At 43.7% G+C, this 22,377-nt stretch overlaps 2 protein-coding genes across 6 annotated transcripts in view; one reads left to right on the forward strand and one right to left on the reverse strand.

Annotated features, from left to right (window-relative positions):
• The window catches only part of cog5 (component of oligomeric golgi complex 5), a 30,306-nt gene that overhangs the window by 7,643 nt on the left and 286 nt on the right, over positions 1-22,377 (forward strand). Inside the window, exons 7-22 of the mRNA XM_011491038.2 lie at positions 9,531-9,661; positions 10,711-10,870; positions 13,072-13,184; positions 13,266-13,343; positions 15,738-15,819; positions 15,900-16,101; positions 16,915-17,076; positions 17,409-17,508; positions 17,586-17,696; positions 17,886-17,948; positions 18,065-18,168; positions 18,364-18,601; positions 18,698-18,774; positions 18,863-18,989; positions 20,133-20,212; positions 22,250-22,369. Coding sequence (XP_011489340.1) covers positions 9,531-9,661; positions 10,711-10,870; positions 13,072-13,184; positions 13,266-13,343; positions 15,738-15,819; positions 15,900-16,101; positions 16,915-17,076; positions 17,409-17,508; positions 17,586-17,696; positions 17,886-17,948; positions 18,065-18,168; positions 18,364-18,601; positions 18,698-18,774; positions 18,863-18,989; positions 20,133-20,212; positions 22,250-22,367 — 1,946 coding nt within the window. The 3' untranslated portion in view covers positions 22,368-22,369. The remainder of the gene's footprint in view (positions 1-9,530; positions 9,662-10,710; positions 10,871-13,071; positions 13,185-13,265; positions 13,344-15,737; positions 15,820-15,899; positions 16,102-16,914; positions 17,077-17,408; positions 17,509-17,585; positions 17,697-17,885; positions 17,949-18,064; positions 18,169-18,363; positions 18,602-18,697; positions 18,775-18,862; positions 18,990-20,132; positions 20,213-22,249; positions 22,370-22,377) is intronic.
• On the reverse strand, positions 718-8,982 carry LOC105357073 (probable G-protein coupled receptor 22). Of its 5 annotated transcripts, none has more exons than XM_020714353.2 (5): positions 8,798-8,982; positions 5,704-6,301; positions 3,567-3,718; positions 3,312-3,371; positions 718-2,078 (listed from the first exon to the last, which is right to left on the reverse strand). In XM_020714353.2, the coding sequence occupies exons 2-5, from the start codon at positions 5,747-5,749 to the stop codon at positions 1,056-1,058; spliced, it is 1,281 nt and encodes a 426-aa protein (XP_020570012.1). In that variant the 5' UTR covers positions 5,750-6,301; positions 8,798-8,982; the 3' UTR covers positions 718-1,055. The 5 variants fall into 5 exon arrangements, with proteins under 5 accessions (XP_020570012.1, XP_020570011.1, XP_020570010.1 ...); XM_020714352.2 differs by having other exon boundaries at positions 3,312-3,458; positions 5,704-6,151; positions 8,798-8,967; XM_020714351.2 differs by having other exon boundaries at positions 3,312-3,458; positions 5,704-6,167; positions 8,798-8,967.

Consider the following 22,377-nt stretch of genomic DNA (forward strand, 5'->3'; position numbering starts at 1 on the left):
CCTAATTTCTCAGTGTTTTATCAGGGCCTGTTTGGATGAACAAAGAGCTGATATCCGGGTGATGACAAAAGTTTTTAGATCCGTTAATGAGGGCAATTTCCCACGGCACACTAGTGTGGCACACTGGTTGAAAAACACTGTACTACACTATGTGCATTTAGCCAGTTTGAAGCTGGAGGACAGCCATTCCTTTGTTTGTTTTTTGTGTTCGGCTGAGCACACCTCAGAAGTCGGCAGTGAACAGGTCAGTAATGGCAGACATCTGTTGTTGCTCACCTTTCAGCCAATCGCCTTTTACTGAACTGCACAGGTGGTTTGGTAGAGGTATTTACCCCTGATGCTGTCTGGACACAACCCTGTATTTTAGCCGGGCTGGGAACTGGCACAGGGGGGAGAATTTGCACAATTGGTGGCTGACTAAATACCTTTTTGCCCCACCGATATGTTAACAGACACTTATACCATGCAAACAACCATTTGTTCAAACCAATATGGCAATTTTTCTCTGTAATACCTCCCCTGACATGTTCACTTATATTGTACAGCTCTGATTTTTAAAGTGATCGCCATTTTCTTCTTATGATGCTCCTTCAAAAATACTAGAGACCGATAAGCTTCAATGTTGGTAACTGCATCCCTGACGCACCAGGGATTTTAAAGCAACGAGATTCTAACCAGGTTATTACTTTACTTTGAAACCATAAGTCCAGCCCTTCCTTTCCCTTTTAGTTCTTTTTTAATGACAATAGCAAACAATAAATGGCTCAAAGGACTATTGTATGTGTTAGAAAACTTTCTCGGTTGGAATGAAATTCCTTTTTTGAACAGTTGTGTGAAACAGAAACTCCTGCCCAGCCTGGTTAGTTTCTGTGATGGATTTGGGTACAACTTTCCTTGGCCAATAATCTGCTTTTCTTTGAATAAGTTGCACAATGTAGACATTTAATGAAAACTCTTCTTGCTGTCATCGTGTTGGTTGGATTGGTCAACAGATGGCAGTGTGGCTGTAGTTTTCACTGCCCTTCGTGTGGACTCCAACACATTTATGAATCTCGTCACTCTGCATCCTGTGCGCCGGGCCTCTGGGTTTTTGAAGTCGACTTCTTGTGTCTTCTGGTTTTAGTCCTGGCGTCGCTCATGACCAGATTAACTGCTCCGTGCTCGTCTTCATCAGCAGAGACCACCCTCTTCATTTTGCTTTTCAGTACCTTTTGGAGCTTCTGCCTGGTGAAGGCATAAAGAAGCGGATGAAAGATGGTGGTCCCGTAAGCCATTACCAAAAAGGCCAAGCGCAGGTGACTGCTCAGGTCGCTGGGTCCAGTGCTCAGGATGAAGATGTTGAGCAGAGTGATTGGAGTCCAGCATAGAAGGAAGGTGGAGATGATCAACAGGGCCATCCTGAAGACTCGTCTCTGCCTCTCTCTTCTCTCATGATGGCGTCTCATGGCTCGTCTGAGCGCGATGATGACGGACACAGATGTTTGCATCCCTAAAGGAGCGCTTGCTTCTGCCCTGACCCCTGTGCTGCCGCAGACTGTGGGGTCTGCCTGTGAGGCAGTGCTCAGGGGCACGGCGTTTTTACTCTTTTTCTTCTTTTTCCTTAAGTTATGTTGAAAGTGCGTTCCAATGCGAATGTTCAAAGCTCGAAGGATCTTGTAGTAAGTTACTAACATCGCCATGGCTGTGAAGAAAAAAATTGGGATCTGTGCAAGTAGGTGATAGTATAGACCGGTATAGTATTTGTTTGGATGATTTACAGCCACCACCACAGTCTGGTTTTGGAGGTTTACTCCGGAACCTATGAAGAAGCCCACCTCCATGAACGGAACCAAAAAGCTGAAGAATGAAAGAGACCAGATGATTCCCAGCAGAGCCACCGCTCGGCCGATCGTTAGGACGCGGTTGGCAGGCCGCACAGAGATGTCGTAGCGGTCCACGGTGATGGCCAGCACGTTGGCTGCTGTCGCAACACTCGCAAATGAGATGCATGCCTCATGGAAGCAGCAGATGGTGTCTTTGCCCACCTCCAAAGGAAGGAGAATCATCACCACAGTCAGCGGGATGCAGCAGATGCACACCTGCAAACCGAAAACAGCACATAGTCAGTATTTCATCAGGAATCAGTTAAAAAACTGAGGGTGAACTGTAGAAAAGTTGCAAGGTACAATCTTTGCTTTTAAGGTTGTTGGCATCAGTTCACTAGAAATACTACAAAAGTCCCACTCCAACTATATTTTGAGCTGTTGTAAAAGTGTTAATTTAATTATGATTTTGCAGATTTTAGACTGAAACAAAAAAACTTGTATCATTTTTTTAAGATGTGTTTTTTGCAGAGCGGCAGGAGTTCAATAGAAGTTTACCTTAGAGTTGTGGGTGGGACTGATATCCCATACACCCTTCTGTTTACACACCCTCCTGCTAGCTTACTGCCTCGCATAACAACTCAAAAAGACTTGGATACATTATTTAAAAATCAGACGATGAGATTTTTCTGGATTTGTTTTCTTCTTCTCATTTTGTCCTCAAAGTTAAGGTATACCTTTGATGAAAATTACAGGCCTCTCTAATCTTTTTAAGTGGGAGAACTTGCACAGTTTTTTGCCCAACAGTAAATAGTTGGGAGGAGCTAACCTGTCTAATGGAGGCGTGGCCAAACACTAAATTTCAATCTTTGAAATAGTGAAACAGGGATTTAACAGGTTGGTCTGAAAAAGGTGGTCGTGCTCTAAAACCCCAAATAAATAGATGCCAAACAGACAATGTTGACCCCTCAACCTGTCGCAGGTCTCTTTATTTACATAAATCACATGCGCACAGACATAAAGACACTTTTCCGCTTCAGGAATTCTGAAGCCCATTGAGACGACTGTTGTTGTGAATTTGGGCTATACAAATAAAATTGAATTGAATTGAACTGAACAATTTGAGATGTTTAAGCACAGACTTGTAAAGAGACAAAACACTCATCAATGTTCACAATCTCAGCCTAGGCACTTTCTCATCCTTCCTTCCATTGCAGAGCTGTGCCATAATGATGTAAAAATAAACTAGCTTTGGCAGCTTCCTTGGAAAAACCTAAGTGGAACCTTGAATACTGTTCGGATGAGCATCAGCACCAAACTAGCTGCAGTTTACTTTGGATAGATAAGGAATTTTTTTTAGCACAAGTTATAACCTCTGGTCTCTTTTGTGATGTCTGACTTTCACCTTTCTGAGGCTCTTTTAAAGTAGATGCTGGTCATGCTTAAAGTTGTTAGGACATTAAACAGTAACTAGCAGACAAAAACCAAAAAAACTCAATGAGGACTCACCAGCATATCTAGCACATGCAGGTTCATGGTGATGATGTTGGAGACAGAACTGACAAGGTTCTGTTGGAGACAGTACAGAACCAGTACGGTGAGGTTAGAGCTTAGGCCCAGTACGATCTCCAGAATCAGAAAACCTGTAAGAGAAACCTCCCCAAAAACACAGAACATCTGTCAGGTCAATGTTTTTTTTCTCCCAGTTTTTGTTATCTTCACGTCTCATTGGTGCTGGTGGAGAAACAGAGCAATGGTAAATACCTGGAAGGTGTTTGGTTTAATGGTCTCTGAGGTTGCTGCGTCACTGTTGAAAGGGTCATTGGTGTCAAACTCAGTCATGTTGCCCATGTTGTCATGGAGATCTGCGCTGTAGACGTGTGTTTTACAAAAGGCCTGCAGTTTGAAGGAAAGGGCTTTGGTGAAGAGTAAAGCCGGTTTCAGTCCAAGCTGCTTTCGATAAGCCGTGTCGCACAGCCACTACGTACATGTTGAACAGATAAAAATTGGTCGCACGTGAATATACGTGGAAAAAGTGAGTAAAGTTGTGGTCTTTGCGTGAAATTTTCACAAATGAACCACGTTAAAACCATGGAAGAAGTACGAATAAAACCACACAAAGAACACGTAAACCAAAATAGAACATGAACTGAGTGTGATTATTGCGCTGTTTAGATGCAATTCATTAATGATTTGTGCGTCAATTACATGATTTTAACAAATGTGCGCCGTATGTGCGATATAAAAGTTATTCATAGGTGGTGCATGCGTGAAAAGTATGTTAGACATACCTGGAACGGTCACGAAAGCCACAAATTTACGAATGCTTCTTGCAAAAATCACGCACAATTGTATACGATTTATATATTAATTGCATATAGACTACTTCAAATACTCATAAACTGTAATTTTCAACCGACCAAAAAAATGTGAACTGCTCCAAACCAAATTCACTTAAAGACTCGTCGGATGCATGATGAACGCTTACGCTTATCACGCATGGATCACGGAAGACCGAAAATTCATTTGTGGAATCTGCGCAAAGATGTACTGTGTGACACGGCCTTATGGGGTTAGTTTTAGAGCCGTACACAAACGGTGACAAGAAGGTCAGAACTTAGTTATGAGGGTCTGTTTATAATGTGGCTGCCACCTCAACCATGTCAATGAATGAATGATAAGAATGCGCCCTTTGTGCCAGCAGAAAGGACGTAACATGCATTGTGTTAATCCAAAGGGTTCTGCATGTTTTCCATGAGACTGTGGGTATAAGGCTCCGATAATGAGTTATGGATGGGACTTCATTAACAAATACAAAGATTTCTGCTTCTGAATTTGATTGAGACCTCAAGAACACATTTATACACATCTTATCCTAAACATTATGTTACAGAGGAACTATTAAAAAAAAAATATGAAAAGATTCATGGAACATTAAAGTTCAGATTAGCAATCGCAGAGTCCAGTGTTCAGGCTTGTATTTTAGACAGGAATAGATGACAGTAATAAAGTTCACCATTGTGAGTTCAGTTCAAACTCTTTAACTTATGCACTCACTATTTTTCCTTTACTGACCCCTTCAGAGGGCTTTAATTTCTCACTATGGATTTAATATTGAGTGTAAAAAGGGACAACTTGGACATCACACCATCATACAGATTCTTCATTTTTTCCAAGGAAAGATTGGTTTCTTGTGCACGCCACGTCCATCTTGACTGTTAGAAATGAGGAGGTTAGACAGATTACAGTTTGTGTTGACATCCTACAGGTGTCCTACAGGCACTTGTGTATCACCTGCACACCCAGTGCGTGTGGCGATCAGTAAGATCCTAAACATGCACACCATACCACCGACTGAGTACTTTACTGTGTAAAGGGCAGCGTACGACAGGATCACCCGTACATCAGAAGTGTGAGAAACCTGCATTAGCCTTACAAATACTTCATGATGCACTCACCACATGCACAAAAATCGTATGTTCCATTTTCTTGATGCCCCTTAAGGTGGGCGTTTGAGCCTCAAGTAAATAAACCTTTAAGATGCAACTACTCATTTGTACGACCCTCCCGGAGCCCCGACAACCCAAAAACCCACAGCACCCATACGGATCAACCCACGTACGTGTGACTAAGGCGTTCCTTTTTGGATGTCATTGTCTTAATATAAATACAATAAGTTGGTAAGGTGGTTTTTTTTTAGTCCAAAAATGTCATCTATAACAACAATTTGACCTTTAAGATTGGTATATTCCATCAATAGCCACAACTTTTCAGAGTTAAAGAATCTAATCTGTTACAGAAGTACTGATATCTTATTTTCTTAAGGATATTTGGTGGATCTTAATGGCCTCTATTATCTAGAACAGAGTACAACATCACATAGTGTGAGGCTTTGACTCACCGCCTGTCGATGTCCCCGCCCATCTATGGTCAATGGGCGTAGCCATCAGGTCCTCGATGGAGACAAAACTCCCTCCTTAATGCCAAAGCTTTGCCTTCACTGGTCTGGATTTGGTCTTTGGAGGTAGCCCCTTTAAAGATTTGCCTCAGTTTTTAGGACGCTGGCTCTGCTAAGGAAGCCACCCCCCACCCATTCATGCTGGAGAGCGTGATCCGTGTCCTGAACAAAGATGAATGCTTTCTTTCATGTGCAGCTTCTGCTTGTCATTGTTGTGTTGAAGCCGTCTCCAACAATCCTCCCTCCACCAGCTGCTGCTGTGTTGAAGTGCTCAGCCCCGTCAGCCTCTCCTCAGCAGCTGGAAATTCACACTGTAGGTGACCAAAGGGCAGGAACCCGGATAGGAGCAAAGCTTTGATGTAGCTTGAAGGTCCTGGGGGGGTCCATACATCTGTAACAGACGGATCCTAAGGTCGGAGAATGTTTTCTTAAAGATGGGTCCTTCACAGATACTGTTCTTCTTCAGTAACCCTCAAGATCAGAGTCTACCAAACTGCAAGCTTCTTCCGCCTTCCGCCAGGCTGCAGAAGTTTGATGGAAGCTGGAATAACACCAAAGATAACATTCCCTTTAGACGTGCATTCTTGGATGAGCGTGTTTCTGTTTCTTTGGGATGCTTCATGTGGTGTTTCGCAAAGATGCATCATGTGAGAAGCTGCTGCTTCAACTTCCTGTCTTCTCTGTAGAAAACACCGTCATCTACTGTCTTCTCGAGACCCTCAGAGACATTATTTGTACTATTTTAGTATAGATTATATAACAAGTAACAGATTATTATTAAGACAATGAAGAAGTCAATGAAAAAATAATATTTTAATCATTTTGACCGTTTAGTTCCTTTAAAGTTTAAACCTTTGTCAATTTTCCAAAGTACCGTACAGACCTTTGCCTTTGAAGTGTGTTTCCATTAGCTTTACATCCATGGTAGTCTATGAAAAGAGCCTGATCTTTAGACTAACCTGCTGCTAAACCCTCTCTATTGAATGCTGGGTTGTCTGCATGTACTAACCTTTAAACACATGCAGAAAAACTGAAAACTAATGGGCCTTGCATTGTTTTAGTTGCATGATTTTCTCCAAAATTTGTAAGCGTATTTTCTGCACCAAAGGTTGCAGAAGCAAAAAGATGCATAGTAAAACAAGAAAATCAATTATGCAGTTAGTTGTACTGTAGTGGAAGTGGCACTTTAGAGAGAAATCTTCTGTCGTCTTTTAGCGTATCCCTACAGGGGCCGCCCCAGCTTTCACTGATTCGCACAGGTGGCTCCCTTGTGGCTACATAATTAGGTAGTGTGAAGGACCCACACTGGATGAAGCTCATTACGGCCCCTGGAAACAAAGCTTAATAACCAAATAGAAAAACAATAATAGACTCTATATCACATGTGTCAAACTCGAGGCCCGCATAAAAGTTTTTAATTTCTTAAAATAAAAAATAAAGATTGGTGTGTATTTATTCATATCTAGGGGGAATCAGACTTGAAATATCGGATTGGGCAACTATACATTAGGACTTAAACACTGTCCGTATAACCTAACCTGACAGAATCAAATTTAAAAGGATTTATGCTAGAGTAACAAGCAGACATATGTTTTTTCTATGCAACTTTAATTGTCACTTTAAAAAATGATAATAAATAAATAAGTAGTTATTTAACATTAAGGAGTAGTTACATTTATTTTTCAGTACATTTGGTTACTATGTATAAGTTCTATCTGGCCCTTTGAGGACAACCACTATGCTGATGTGGCCCTCAGTGAAAATGAGTTTGACACCCCTGCTCTATATTTACGCTTCAGATAACAATAGCATAAAGAACGTGTGAACAAGTCAACTTCACTCTTATATCACGAAAATCACTAAATCCGTTACATTTTTTGTAACTTAGCCAAGCCCGATGGAAAGCTAAATGCAGGTTCCTGAAAATGCTTTTAGCATATGGTGTTCATACTGGACAAACTGGAGGGGCTTCTTCTTTTACTTTTTCTACTGTTTACTAGCTCATGTGTGCTGCCTACAGTTTGAAGAGTCTTGGTGTGACATATGAAAAGATTAAATTCTCCTTCATGATCAATGTTCAAATGGTTGGCACTTCCATGACATAAAAGGGCCGCCGTCCATGCGTCACTACCAAACCAGAGTTCCTGATTGGTCAAGGTTCAACTGGTGTAACGTGCAATGCTTGTTGAATGACCACTCGTTTGGTACGTAGAGGTCGAAACTTGCAAGAGTTTAGAATGCGGAAGCTAGAAAGGTAGACTTTTTATTGGAAGGGACCATTTGAACGCCCATCGTAGAGGGCAGTGTGTACACAGCTTCCGACTGAGTTGCGCTTTTTCTTCTGCGTTGCTGATACTAATACAGACATCTACAGGGCACTCTAGCAGTTGCTGCTATTAATTTTTGAAAAATAACATACATTACAAGTCACACCCCCCGCCAAACTATGCAAACAACCACACTTTAGTAGCTGAAAAATGCAAGTACTGAGGAGGCTGTAAAAGAGCAGCTCTTCTTTACCCGTTTACATGCAAGAAGGATCAATCAAGTCAAAAGTTAGAACCGTCAGTTGACAGGCTTTGGTTTGCAAAGGATCTTAGGATTTTATTTTGACAGGAAGGGAGACAAAATAACAGATACTTGCAGCAATGCTTATCTTTTCTAACATGCATTGGCTCACATAAAATTTTATGTTCACACCAAACAGCACAAAGTCTATCTCTTTAAGAGTCCATGTTATGGGTTTAATGTTAGAAATGTTTAATTCCCGGATGACGCTAATTTTGTGCTGAGGCTCCTCAAATCTCGTTATCCTGAAATCTCGTGCTTAAAACAACCTGAAACAGTTCCACTCTTCACATTTACAAACTTGGATTAGTTTGGCTGGATAAGTTAGAGCATTCAGGTAGGAGGTCCATCCTATTAAGAGGAGGGAGTTCTGCTGCTGTCCATCCTGGCAGGTGTGTAGATCTCTGAATGTCTGCCGAGGACGTCTTTATAAAGGTGGGGGTCTTCGGTGTGGTGTCAATGTGTTTACCTCTTTGCCGTGGTGGATCTTTCCCTCAAGTTGCCCGGTTGTGATGCTGCTCAGTCAGTCAGTCAGTCAGTCAGAGCTCTGGAGGACCTCATGTTGTGGGACTGCTGCTGCTCAGCCGCTGTGTCCTCTACGATGGGCTGGACTTTCTGCCTTCATCGCCTCCTCCTCCCCCTATCACTGCCCTGCTTCAGCAGATGAATAAAACTTTGGCGAATCTTTTCTGTATGTGATTTTTTTTTTTTCCACACGTTCATTTGGCTCGATAAAAGGGCCTAATGTATGAAATGGTTTCCTTGACGACCCTGAAAACCGTCTCCTGTCAGGACTTTGACCACTCCTCTGCTGTTTGTGTTTGCACAGCAGCTGCTTTACGGAAACTACGTCTTTTCAGCTTCACTTCAGCCGGGATGCGCCGAAGCTAATTAGTCCCACTTGGTTACAAAAGAAAGCAAATGAATCAGAGATCAAAACAGCTTTTTCCTTTTGTGGTAATTCCTAAAACACTAGTCATCTCATCCTTCAGAGTAAGAGTTTTTGCCAAATTTTACTGTGTTGTGATTAAAATCTGGAAATGTCAGGAAAACAAAATGCTGCTGAGCCAGGTTTTAGAGTCTGCATCAACCTTGAAGGGCTTTCCTTAAGTTTATTGCATTATTGTATATATTTATAAACTGATTTAACAGTCTTTTTTTTTGGTACCCCTTTTAAAATCCGGGTTTCTTCCCATTTGTAGACTACCTGTCTCAGGGTGTGGATCTGAGCGGCATCGAAGTGATTGAGAACGACCTGCTGCTGATCAGCAGAGCCCGGCTGGAAGTGGAGAACCAGGCCAAGAGGCTGCTGGAGCAGGGCATGGAGATTCAGGTACAGGTGTTCCTGCACAGCAGACTCTTACCTGCTGAGCTGCTGTCTGGAAAGAGGTCGGGTATCTGGGTCAGACTGATCACGTGTGTTATCTGCCACCTGATGTGCAGTTTGCACCACGACTCTGTACTTTATCTGACACACATTCCTAAAACCAATGAATGATAAACTGGTTTTAGAAGAATAGTGATGACAGTGTAGAGAAAATAAAAGTTGTGTTTCTTTTGAAATCTATCTGGGGATTAAGGATGAAATCGAACGACTGTCTTGATCGTGTTTCATTTAAACAAACTGGGTCTTTCTTCTGCTTCTTTCTGATACTGTTGGGATTCAGAAATATTTCTTTTAACCTTTTATTTTTAACATTTCACCCTCTTCAGGAAACAGTTGGAGCCTATCAATGAGCCTGGACTACGCCATAGTGGATCTCTTGTGTGATTGGTTAAAATGGAAAGGGGCGGGGCAGTGATGTAGATGGCGGAATAGACTAGACTAGCAGTTTGGGGGTTAACAGCTGGAACGGCTGGAGGTGGTTAAACGAATGCTTTTACAGAAAAGGGTATTCACAGTTGGTCAAATAATTGATATTTCCTGGAAAAAGTTGGTCATATGTTTCTGCCTTCATTAGCTGCCTATGCTGTAAATTATTTTTCTTCTTTATTGCTAATGTTTGATGCCGTTCTTTCAGCTGTTTTTGTGTTGGACTTGGTTTTTATTCCTTTTGCATTTGAAATAAACATACAAATCACAGCAGCTGTAAACAGCAGCCATGCGCAGCACCTCTTGCTGTTGCCTAGCAACCTGGTGGCCACGACAGAACGCATGAGGTCATATTTCTGCTGTCAGAATGCAGGTTTTTTACTGAATAAGCAGGTCTCACAGCTAAAGGGCTGAAAGTCTGTCTGATTTAGTCACGTCGTCTGGCTTTGAGCAATGAAGCTCTGATGTCAGCTAACATCTGTTTGTGCAGATGAGAAACTTCTGGATGTGTTCCAGCTGTTTGGTTCTGAACTGTCTCCTCTTCTGTTTTCACTTTGTCTCTGGGTCAGAACCCCAGCCAGGTTGGGACAGCCCTGCAGGTCTTCTACAACCTGGGCAGTCTGGGAGAGACCATCAGGTCTGTAGTGGGGGGCTACCAGACTGCCATAAAGGATCACATCTGCAGCGCCCTGGACATCAAGGGGCTGACTGTGCCAGCAAACCCCAGAGGTACGACCCCGGCGGGACGCTGTACACCTATTGCACATCAGAAGCATGGACTGAGTGAGTCAGTGTGACATCACCCATAGAAAATGTTTTACTTCCAGCTCCAACAAAATCAACTCAATTCAGTTGCAATTTTTTCACAATTTGGACGCCGCCATATTGGGGCCAGACGTCTTCAGTGCGCATTGATTGATCCGAGTCTGTCTGAGTCAACATTACTATGGTAACCACTCTCACCAATCAGGAGCAAGCTTGTTGGAAGGCCACACCAAACCACTTGAAAGAGGGCTACACAAAATATGTCAAACATTTTGAATGTTCAACTTGGGCCCAGCAGGCTCTATCAACTTTTATTGAGGTACCTGAATGGTCAGTTTACGACTTAAATGATTTAAACTACAGAAAAAAATGCTGAGAAAATATGAAGATTATTAAGAACATGTTAAAAAAAGCTATCTGAGCAAGAATGGTTATTCTGATGAACTTAATGACTGAGTAACAGCTGTTTATGTCTCTATAGAAGTCTATGGGAGTTTCGCTTCTTGGAACCAGCGGGTACTTCCTCTTTGGAAGAACCAGAGGGGAGGGGTCACTCAGTCCAGTTCTTGTATACAATCAATGATCCAGAAAGTCATCTGTGTTGGAATTAAGGCTGGGCGATGTGACCTAAAAATAAGATCTCCGTTTTGAAATAAAATCTCCGATTTCATTTTTTCATTTTCCGATTTTTATTTTTATTCTTTTTTTTCCCCTCTACTTAAGGAAAGCCATAAGTACAAACGGCAGACAACTTAGGGGCAATTTTTGCTTTGATTTAATCAAACGCATGACAAATGTAACCCCCATTTCTGGGATGAATAATAAATAAATGAACACACTCTTGGAATTAAAGTCCCAGCTGTGTTTTAAGTCACACTTTGTAGTCTAGACTAAAAGGAGACAAACATTCACCTTGAGAGTAGCACCATTTCTAAAGGATTAACAATACAGCTCAAATGTGGGGTCTAAGGTTTTAATTAAATTAATAAACCCCGTCTTCTCCACGGTATATATGGGTACCATGTTATGGAAATATGCAAAGCTTCGGTGATTGTTCTCCACCGTGCCCCTTTCCTAGGGATGGGTACCGAGCCCCGGTATTGAACGAGTCCCGGGGCAACATTCTTCAAGACCACAGTATCCTTAAGATCTGACCTCAATGGTTCTCTTATCGGTACTGGAGAAGTCGCATTTTTTTTTGTGCCTCACAAGATATAAACTAGAGCTGTGACGGTGTGGGATTTTTGATCACTGCGCTGATGAAGCAGCAGGAGTCGTGGTCAACCGCACCCCACCAAGCCCCGCTGCCGCCGAACACAGAATCCCCCGGCGGCCGCGTCGCAAATGAATACAATTCATAATTACAATGCGTTATTCTTTATTAACAAATAACAGTAACAACTACCTACTAACTATCTAATGAACTAACTATATAAGTGTTGTAGAATGACTATGTGTGTGTGTGTCAGCACGCTGCGTGTGTAAGAGGAGAAAGTGCGTGCCAGCGCGAGAGTGAGTGAGAGCGTGCACAAGTGTTGGGTGTGCGCGTGTGCAAATGTTGTAGGAAAATGTTGCAGCATGGGGGGTCTCTTCCTCCACGTCAAACCCATACCAGTTCCAAACAACAGAGGACTTTATTCCTCGCTTGGGAACAAACTTCCCACTCTTACCGGTAGCCATGTTGTCGCTGGCTGTTTTGTGTGTGCTATGATGTTGTTGTTTGTCGCTTGCCATACCGCCGTGTGAAAGTAACGCTACGGAAGCTCTGGGTAGCCAAAATTGCGCCATTACACAAAAACTCGATTTAGTTATTTTTGAAATTGCCCGTAACAAAAAATTTCAATTAATTCATTCAATTTTTCGCCCAGGCCTAGTTGGAATCATACACTTCAGCCAGATCCTTTTACATTTCCTAGACTGTGTGTGTGCGTATGTGACCAAGTTTCTACTAGGTATCTCCCAAATTCTTTTCCTAAGCCACAAACTTGCTGACAGAAATGTTTATTAATAACTGATGAGCAGTTCTGATCTGCTGCTTTCTTCCTTCCTGACTGTTTTACACTAAAAGTTTCTTGAGGTGGAGGCGGGTTGTCTTCAGAGGTCTGTAGACCATCACAGAAGAGAGAGGATGTTTCATTTTTAGACCCTGCTGCTTCTTTCTGCAGGTGCTCCTGGTAGAGCAGCCCTTCCCGCTCCAGGAAACACCGCCGCCTGCCGTGCAGCTCTGTGGACCAACCTGGAGAAACTGATGGACCACATCTGTGCCGCATGGACACAGGTGCTACAGGAAAACCTCTACAAGCTTCAAAACTGCCCTGTGATTTTTGGCTGAACCACTTTGTGCTGAAATGCCGTCTAGGTGCAGCACTTGCAGAAGGTCTTGATGAAGAAGAGGGACCCCGTCAGTCATGTGTGCTTCATCGAGGAGATTGTCAAGGTGAGCAGTCTGTTGGGTCAGTGTGAAATGTCCTAACAGCTCGTCCCTTCACGCACAAATCTGAAACGGGTCGGTTCACGTTTCATGTGGGGCGTGTCCACACCTGATCCGTGTGCGTCCACAGCTGCTGTTAAACAACGAGGTGGTCAGTTCACATCTGTACCGCTTCGAGTGACTTAAAACCAAAACAGGAACTAAACTGTTCCAGCTCGTTGGGGTTTTACCCCTCCAGCCTTCAGTGTTGTTGTGGAGAAAACATCCAAAGACACTTCAGGCTCTTTAGTACCAAAAGCGTTTGCAGTTTTCAGACTGACAGCAGATTTCAGGTGTTGGAATCGTCGCTGCATGCGCAGCTGCACATGCTGCTCTGACCCCACCCACCTTCAGAAAAATGTGCAACTAAGCGTAAACATGACTTCTTAGGTTCTTCTATAATCAGACACGGTTGTGTTTTTTCACATACCTTACAACAGACGTTCAGTTTTTTCTCCTCGAACTAATGCGGGACAGCAAATCATCGAACTGGGTCACAGAGAGACAGAAGTACCGCTGAAAGCGTCCGTCATTTAGACGCAGCTTCTGCAGTAATGGTGAAGTTCACCGCACCGGGAGAGTCCCTGAATGATGTCATGAACTCAGACGTGATGCTTTTGTGGAGCTCTTCAAAATAAACAAAAGGGATCTCTTAACGTCATCCATGTCTCTCATGGATTGTAAGTGAGATACATACAGATACCGCTCCATGTAGCGATCAGGCTACAAACATGAGCTCCTCCCACACGTGTCTGGGGCGTCAAGACTATGAACACATTTTCTGTCGAGCAGCAAATTTACCACACATCCAAAGAGAGGCAGGCGACTCATTTTGACACGCGAGTCGAGTTCGGTGTGAACGCAGCACAGGAGTTTGTATGGGGCGAGTGCAGCTTTACTGTAGGTTGGAGTTGGAGCACAAAAATTCACAGATCCTTTCACCTCCGAGCGTGAGCATGGTCCACATGGAGATGATGATGGTGACCTCAGTTTGGGCCTCAGTGATCTCACCCCAGCACAATGCCTGGGAGTTGACATCAGAGGAGTCTGTTACCATGGAAACAAAGCTCACAGCGATTACTAGGAGATGGAGGTGTGATCGGAGGCCTAATGACATGTGTAAATGCAGAGCTCCTCGGCAGCACTGCTGCACTTTTACATGAGCTGTCTTGGACAGAGCAGAGGGTTTTCACAGAAACAAGCTCATCGTCGTCATCATCAGTAGTAGCAGCAGGAGCATACATCAGAGCGGCTGCAGGTTTTCTTCTGTTCCTCGCATGCTGGAGGAAAGCACAGCAAGCAATGAAGATCTCTGTAGAACTAAAATCACCATATTATTTTTTTTCTTTTTGTTTCTTAAGTTTTCTACACTTTTTATCTGTAACTAAAAGAGTAATGAAAGCTACAGCGAAAAGCTGAATCACAGACACTTACTGTGTTCAAGGAAGATGAAGTTTAGTCTTTAGAGCTACCAGCTTTTATTTTGAAATGATCGGAGGAAGGGGAAGTTCTTCCTTAAGATTTGTACAAGGTTCAGACTGAACCACACAAAATGGACAGTTTTAGGAAAGACCTCTGAAGAAAATGGTGTATTTGGTGTTTTTAACGTGTTCTTGTGGCATTTTCCTAATACATAATGTAGTATATAAATAAGGAACATCAATCTAAAAATTGCATTTTAAAATTTGAAAAAGGTCGTATTTGTGACGTAGAAAACATGCTGGGCGGGCCACAGGCTTCCTGCTCCACTCCATTCTGATGCATCCACTTGCAGACAAATAGATCCGTGAACGTCTTTGTTTTTCTCGTCTGAACTGGAACCTGGGTCTTAATTTTGTGGATCAGAATGGATCTAGTGGTTTGCAGGCAGATGCATCAGGATGGAGCGGAGCTTGTGGCCCCACAGCGTATTTTATACGTCACAAATATGATCTTTTTCAAACAGCATTTTTTTGAATGAAGAAATACTCAAAAAGGCAATTTTGAGCTGAATTTTCTTTAAATTTGTCCTCCGTCAGCAGAAAAATGCTACTAGATGAGGTTAAAAACACCATTTTCATCAGAGTGGGTCTTTAAAGTGAAGCACTGGAATATATCAGTCAGATGGAGAGAAAATGTTGCTTTCAATCAATTATACTTAGACATGTTGGCTTCCATCAGAGCTGCTCTTCACGTTTTTAGGATCATTTTTCTCTCTCACGGACTGACAGATCACTGCATGGATCAGGTATTTATGTGCTGGAGCGTTTTTCTGTTTGTTTTTTTTACAGTTTTTGGTTTTGACCCAAAAACATTTGACTCTTCAAAGCAGAACAGCGTTTAATGTGATTCACGTGATCCGTATGTTTGTTTCTAATGAAGGACGGTCAACCTGACATTCTCTACACCTTCTGGACGGACGTCACCAGCACCCTGAACGATGAGTTTCACAGAGCGGCTGAAGGTAAGGCGCCGGTCTGCATGAGGTCATCTGGACAAAGAAACCCTGAACCCCCCCCGTTATACCTCCTGAATGTTCCACAGCCTCGTCCTTCCTGAAACAAGCGCTTGAGGGGGAGTATCCCAAACTGCTGCGACTCTACAACGAGCTGTGGCGCCGCCTGCAGCAGCACAGCACTGGCCCGCAGGGGGCGCCAACGAGTGCAGCGATGGACGCGTCTCTGGACATCGGTACTACAGAAACGGACGCGTCCGAGCTTTTCATGAATATCAAACAGGACTACAAGTAAGTGACCCACTTTGGCTCCGATCATTTCAGAGCTGTTTAGATCCAGACGGAGGGATGAAGATGCTTTGATCAGTTTGGTTTTCATCCCTTCCTGTCAAAAACATCTGAACTGCTTTAAAGTCCGTCTGTAATCATAATTGGATAACAAAAAAGCCATGAACTTTGGATGTTTATGTCCCGTTCATGTGTCAAACCATTTGAGAAATGGTCCTGGATGGATGGATGGATGGATGGATGACATTCTAAGTTCTCTCCATTCCTCTTTTACTTGGGAAACTCTAACAGCTCTTCAAATGTTGTAATATTTTTTCCACTGAGCAGTTTTAACCTAAGAAGCTCATTTAAGAACAAAGATTTGTCATTATTTTTTCCGCTTCTCTGGAATTTTATCTTAAATTTGAAAACAAAATTTTCTAAAAACATCATCTTTTTCATCACTAGAACCAACTTGAAAGGTTGAAAAACTTTTTTTTTTTTTACATGGCCCGTAGATCTAGAATCAAAACATCTAGAATTAACTGATGAACATTTTTGGACTTTTAGGACTCGTCTCAGCGTCAGAAACAGCTGAATCGAGAAGTTACTGAGGGTTTGAGGTGAGAAAACAGGCAGGCTTTTTAGATATCTAGATCCAGGGTTGATGAGTCTAAAAGTCAGCAGAAGTCCCAGAGACTCACATTTGCCTCCAGTTGGATCACTGCTGGTGCAGCAAGCCTCCTCTGCACTCTGAGCCTCTCTTCCGTTACTCAGTCGCCACTTTCATTTCATAAATGGCGATTCTTCTAAGTCTGTTTCTGATTACCTGTGCAGCCCGGAGAAAGCTCTGAAGGATTCCCTGCAGGATTACGAGTCTGCTTACCTGTCCAAGTCCCTGTCTCGCCTGTTTGATCCCATCAACCTGGTGTTTCCCTTGGGGGAGCGCAGCCCCCCCTCCAACGACGAGCTGGATGGCATCATCAAGACTATCAGCAGGTAGGTTCAGCTCAAGACGGTGAACGGTGGACGAAATGAAAAACAGGGCAGCGCATGGCCAGATCCTGGGCAGGCTCAGGTTTGGTCTGTGAATGCAGACGGACCAGAAGGAAGGAAATGACATCATCCCTGTACGTTAGGAGGAGAAAAAACAGTCCAGTCTGTTTTCCAGTCTGTTGATGGCTGAAATGCGGCTCTGGATCAAAGGGACAGAATGGTTCTAGATGTTGTTCAGGGTCGGACATCTTGGATGGAGACGTTTAAAAGCATGGCTGCAGCAGGAAACAGTCTGAGCTTGGGTGTTGATGCTTTCACGGTGTGTTCCTCTGCAGCGAGCTGAACGTCGCCGCGGTGGATCCACACCTATCCACCTCTGTGGCCAAGAACGCCGCCAAGACCGTGCAGCTCTTCTGCGTGAAGTCCGAGCAGCTGGTGCGCACATCTCAAGTGTCTCCGCTCAGCTTCTCTCTGCACGCTCCCTGACCTGCCCCCCCCCCTTCTGTCCACAGCTGTGCACTCAGGGCGATGCCAGCCAGGTGATTGGTCCGTTAACAGAGGGTCAGAGGAGGAATGTGGGCGTGGTGAACTCCCTGTACCGCCTGCAGCAGGGCGTCCTGAAGGTAACAAAACACTCATCCACCATTTCATCCAACATCTCTGTTCAGAAAGACTCAGGAGAAGCTGCTGCCTGACCATGGAGGACCACAGAGGAGTCTTCATCACCTCTGAAAGAAGACAAGTCTCTGAAACGTGTCAGAGGTGGGATGTGGTGGTGTTGGTTGTGTTGACGGTCTTGTGTGTTTGAACAGATCCTCTCTGGTCTGGTCTCATGTCCGCCGCCTGCAGTGGAGGCCCTCTCTTCTTCTCTGGAGGTATTTTCTGTCTTCAAAGCTTCTACGAAAACACATTTCATGTTTACGCTAGCTATCATGACCGTCTGTCACATGTCCCTCCATCTTCACGGCTGGTCTCCGGTTGTGTGTCTTAGGCCGTGCACTCGCTGATGGGCAGTGCGCTGGCACCCTTGCTGCAGTCTGTGAGCGACTCCATTGAAGCCATCATCTTCACCCTTCACCAGGAGGACTTCTCCGGGTCAGAACCCTTTGATAGTTTCAGTGAGAAAGCAAATCAAGTCAGTAAGGTTTTGTCTGAACTGTAGCTTCTCATTGATCAGGTGATCGATCAGCAGCAGGTCATCTGCATATTTAAAGTAACCAGAACAGCAGCCCTTCAGACCTGGATTCTACAGTTCTATTCTCATGTTGTGTCACATTTGTACTGATCCAGGCCCGTGTCCAGCCCGGATAGGCCGGATGTCCCGTGTTCCCTGTACATGAAGGAGCTGCAGGGCTTCATCAGCAGGGTGATGGCCGACTATTTCAGACCCTTCCAGTGTGCAGACTTTATCTACGAGAAGACCGAGGCCATCGCCCAGAGAGCCATCCAGCTGTTTGTTCGCCACGCCAGCCTGCTGCGCCCGCTGGGGGAGGGCGGCAAAATGAGGCTGGCTGCTGATTTTGCACAGGTGAGGGCACCGCCACCAGGTGGAGGCAGAGCTCCGCCACCAGGTGGAGGCAGAGCTCCGCCCTGGGTGCTCACGCTGCCTGTGTCTGTGATACAGATGGAGATGGCCGTGGCGCCGCTGTGCAGGAGGGTGTCTGATCTGGGGAAGTCCTACAGGATGCTCCGCTCCTTCAGGTGTTTGCGTATTTCCTTGGATCAAAATGAAGACCCCCCCCCTTGCACTGATCCAGCCCTTATTCTCAGCTTGTCTGTTTGCTTTTAGGCCTTTCCTGTTTCAGACCAGCGAGTTGATCGCCGCCAGTCCAGCTGTGGGAGACCTGATCCCCTTCAGCACCCTGCTCCACTTCCTGTTCTCCAGAGCCCCCCCTGAGCTCAAGTCACCCCACCAGGCCAGTATAAACAGACTTCCTGACGAGCGCTATGTCTGAATTCCCACCCTGACCCCTAACTACTAAGAAACTATATGGTGCGGCACTATGTAGTGCCCTGGATTTAAAAAGCAATTCCGACACCATACTCTCTACTTTTTCTTTTATCAGCGAATATGACGTCATCGATTTCACAAAGTTAAAATCTAATGATATTTGATGAATCTACTGTCATCTGAAGATAAAAAAGTTCATGATTTATTTAAAAAATACATTTTTTTGGACAAAAATAGTTCAGACGCAATGCATTGTGGTCTATATTCACCAATCTGGTGAGCATCAATGCACACTGGCTTTTTGCAGAGACTTCTGGGAAATTTCTAGGCCGCTCGATTTGGGAATTTTAGATTCAGACAGCACTGCAAAACGGTGAACGCCCTATATAGTGCACTATGTAGGGGTTGGGGTGGGAATTCGGACACAGCCTAAGCTGCTTGCACTTATGACACACAGGTGATGCATTCGTACCGCGTCCTCACACCACGCTGTGGTCATTGGTAAGAAATGCTGCACACACGGGGTGTGCACGTGATACACAAGCAACCATAGGATGACCACACAAACTGCACTCTGATTGTCTGATGTCCTCATTACACAGTCAGGCTGAAAGCAAGGAGCGCGCACGTGAGCAGTGCACATTAGAACAAGGAAAAATCTTTACAACACGCCTCTGTCTCACCTACTTCATCTTTACTCAGCCTTAGGGGTTACTTAAGTGTTCACTACGACCTGTAGATGACATCCAGGTGGATTGTATTTCTCATTGGTCATTGAGGTCGACATTGGATGATTCAGAGATCCTCACTGAACATCTGGAGAGAGTTTGCTGCACTGAAAGTAAAGGGACTGAATCATTTTGCACGCCCAATATTTCAGTTTTTTAATTTGTTAAACAAGTTTGAAATATCCAATAAATTCATTCCACTTCACGATTTGTGTCCCACTTGTTGATTCTTCACAAAAAATTACAGTTTTCTATCTTTATGTTTGCAGCCTGAAATGTGTCAAAAGGCTGAAAAGTTCAAGGGGGCCGAATACTTTCACAAGGCCCTGTAAAATACAGCGCTGCGTACGCGACCTGACCTTCATCCCTGTCCTCCACAGAGAGCAGAGTGGTCCGTCGCCCGTTACTCCCAGTGGCTGGACGACCACCCCTCTGAGAGAGACCGCCTCTCCCTCATCAGGTGATCATGGTTGACACACACCTGCACAGTCCCTGTTGTAGTTCTGCGGTGATTTAACACCAGAGAGATGCGTCCGAGGGTTGGGGTCGGCTGGTTTACCAACGTGAATCAGCTGATTCTCATTTCGGCTTTGCACCTTTATGCAACACATCACTTACGTAAAGGGTTACACATGAGCGTAAGGCTGCTGTTGTCCACTTCAGAATCCACTGGAATCACGTTCATTACATAAATGGCTGAAGAGTTACGGTGGTTGAAAGAATCAAAACAGAGCTAAAGCTCCGCTGTTTCAGGGTTCACATAAAGATCTTCTCACTCCTCAGTTTCATTTGTTTGAGAGGATCTCCAAAGCTGATATTTCCAGTCGATCTCAAGATCCTTTTTCCGTCCAGTCCAACACCAAAGAGTTTCAAATATGACTAAAATGAATAAAGTTTGGCATCGATTACAAAAGGGGTTTATTCAGACATACCTCTGGCTTGACAAAAAGATTCATAACCCTGTTGTAACAGTAACGTCTGTCCAACACAAGACAACTCTTCATAATTGAATAAATAAATATGACTTGTGCAATCGCATAATCAACCAATAAATTGGGAAAAACCTGCACACAGATTTTAAATTAGCCATTATATTATTCAATATATTTCATTTTGCTTTAAAAAACTGTTCATTATAACAGCTTTTTAAAATATTCACTTTAATCATGTTGAATATTATTATAATTCTATGGCTTTTTTCAGAAACTCAGATTTCAAAATCAACATTTTCCAAAGTAGCTTTGTTATTATTTCTCATTGCTGTTTTTCAGAATGATTTATTTCATGACCTTTTTCAGCAGAATGAGTCTGTCTGTCAATCAAACTAGACACAGCGGAGACACTTTTGTGATTGGCTACTCCTTTACTCAGACATAAGCAGCAACACCCTAACTACATCGATCGAAGATGCTTCAGCGAACGTGACAGTGCAATGCACACGCCTCAACACTAGGGGGGGGGGGGGAGTATGCACCTTAACACATCCACTGTTACCAGATTGGGTGGTTTTGGTTCTAAATTTGCGGGTAAAAAATGGCTTTGGTAGGTCGCCATTTTTATGGGTCAGTTCGGCCAATTTTATTTTGAATTTGAATTTTTGAACTGATTTTCAGGGATCATTTAGATCAAGAGCAAGAGCTGCATTTAGATCCCGCCCACCTTCACTGATTGACAGACAGACTCATTCTGCTGAAAAAGGTCATCATGAAATAAAAACAAAGCTACTCTGGAAAATATTGATTATGAAATCTGAGGTTCTAAAAAAAAAACACAATTATAATAGTATTCAACATGATTAAAATGAATATTTTAAAATGCTGTTTTAACATAATAAACAGGTTGTTAAAGCAAAATGAAATAATAAATGAAATTAATAATTAATCTAATGGCTAATGTAAAATCTATGTGCAGGTTTTTCACAATTTCATAATCTTTTTATATATTTATGAGAGATTAATTGGTTTATTGTATAAGGTCATATTTATGTATTTAGTTATGAACAGTTTGGGCCTCCATACGGTCTCAGTTATGGGTAATTTTTCGGTATTTGACACATACAAAAGGCGCAAGGCGCGGGCATGTTAACATACAGTAAAACATGCATGCTAGTGTTGAACCGTTCCTGCGACGACTTTTCTGACCGCAGGGGAGACCTCCTCCAGGACCGAAGGCGGATCTTCCTTCGGGGTTCACTTCTCCGCTCGGACCTTCAGAGCGGTCTAATAGTAGAACCAGTCTCTGTTTTTTTTTTTTAAATGTTCTCCCTAACTAACACAAACTGAAAGCGCGCTCACACACTCACTTGGCTGAGTGCCCCCCCCTCCTCCTTTTGTAAACGGGGGACCGCGGCACACGGGAGAAAAACTGAGTCGGTTCTCATGCCGTCTGCTACTCTCCGCCTCATAGTCATGAAAATACGGTAAATGAAATCGATGAGTCTGTTTTGTTCATCCACGTGTGAAAGGGGCCTCCTGGTCTGACCTTCATGTCTTCTCAGGGGCGCCCTGGAAGCCTACGTGCAGTCAGTCCGGACCCGGCAGGGGAAGAATTTCGCCCCCGTCTATCCCATCATGCTCCAGGTCCTCCAAAAAGCCACCAGCGGACCAGAGGCCTGATGGTGAGCCC

Source organism: Oryzias latipes, chromosome 23 (genome assembly GCF_002234675.1).
Source record: "Oryzias latipes chromosome 23, ASM223467v1".
Taxonomy (NCBI): Eukaryota; Metazoa; Chordata; class Actinopteri; order Beloniformes; family Adrianichthyidae; genus Oryzias; species Oryzias latipes.

Excerpts from the sequence above, each read along its gene's own strand:
- LOC105357073 (XM_020714352.2), bottom strand. The coding sequence starts at position 5,749 with ATGGCTACGCCCATTGACCATAGATGGGCGGGGACATCGACAGGCG. Across the intron at positions 3,719-5,703 it reads GGCGGGGACATCGACAGGCG|CCCTTTCCTTCAAACTGCAG; the intron begins GTGAGTCAAAGC and ends TCTTCACCAAAG. Across the intron at positions 2,079-3,311 it reads TGCATGTGCTAGATATGCTG|GTGTGCATCTGCTGCATCCC; the intron begins GTGAGTCCTCAT and ends TTCGGTTTGCAG.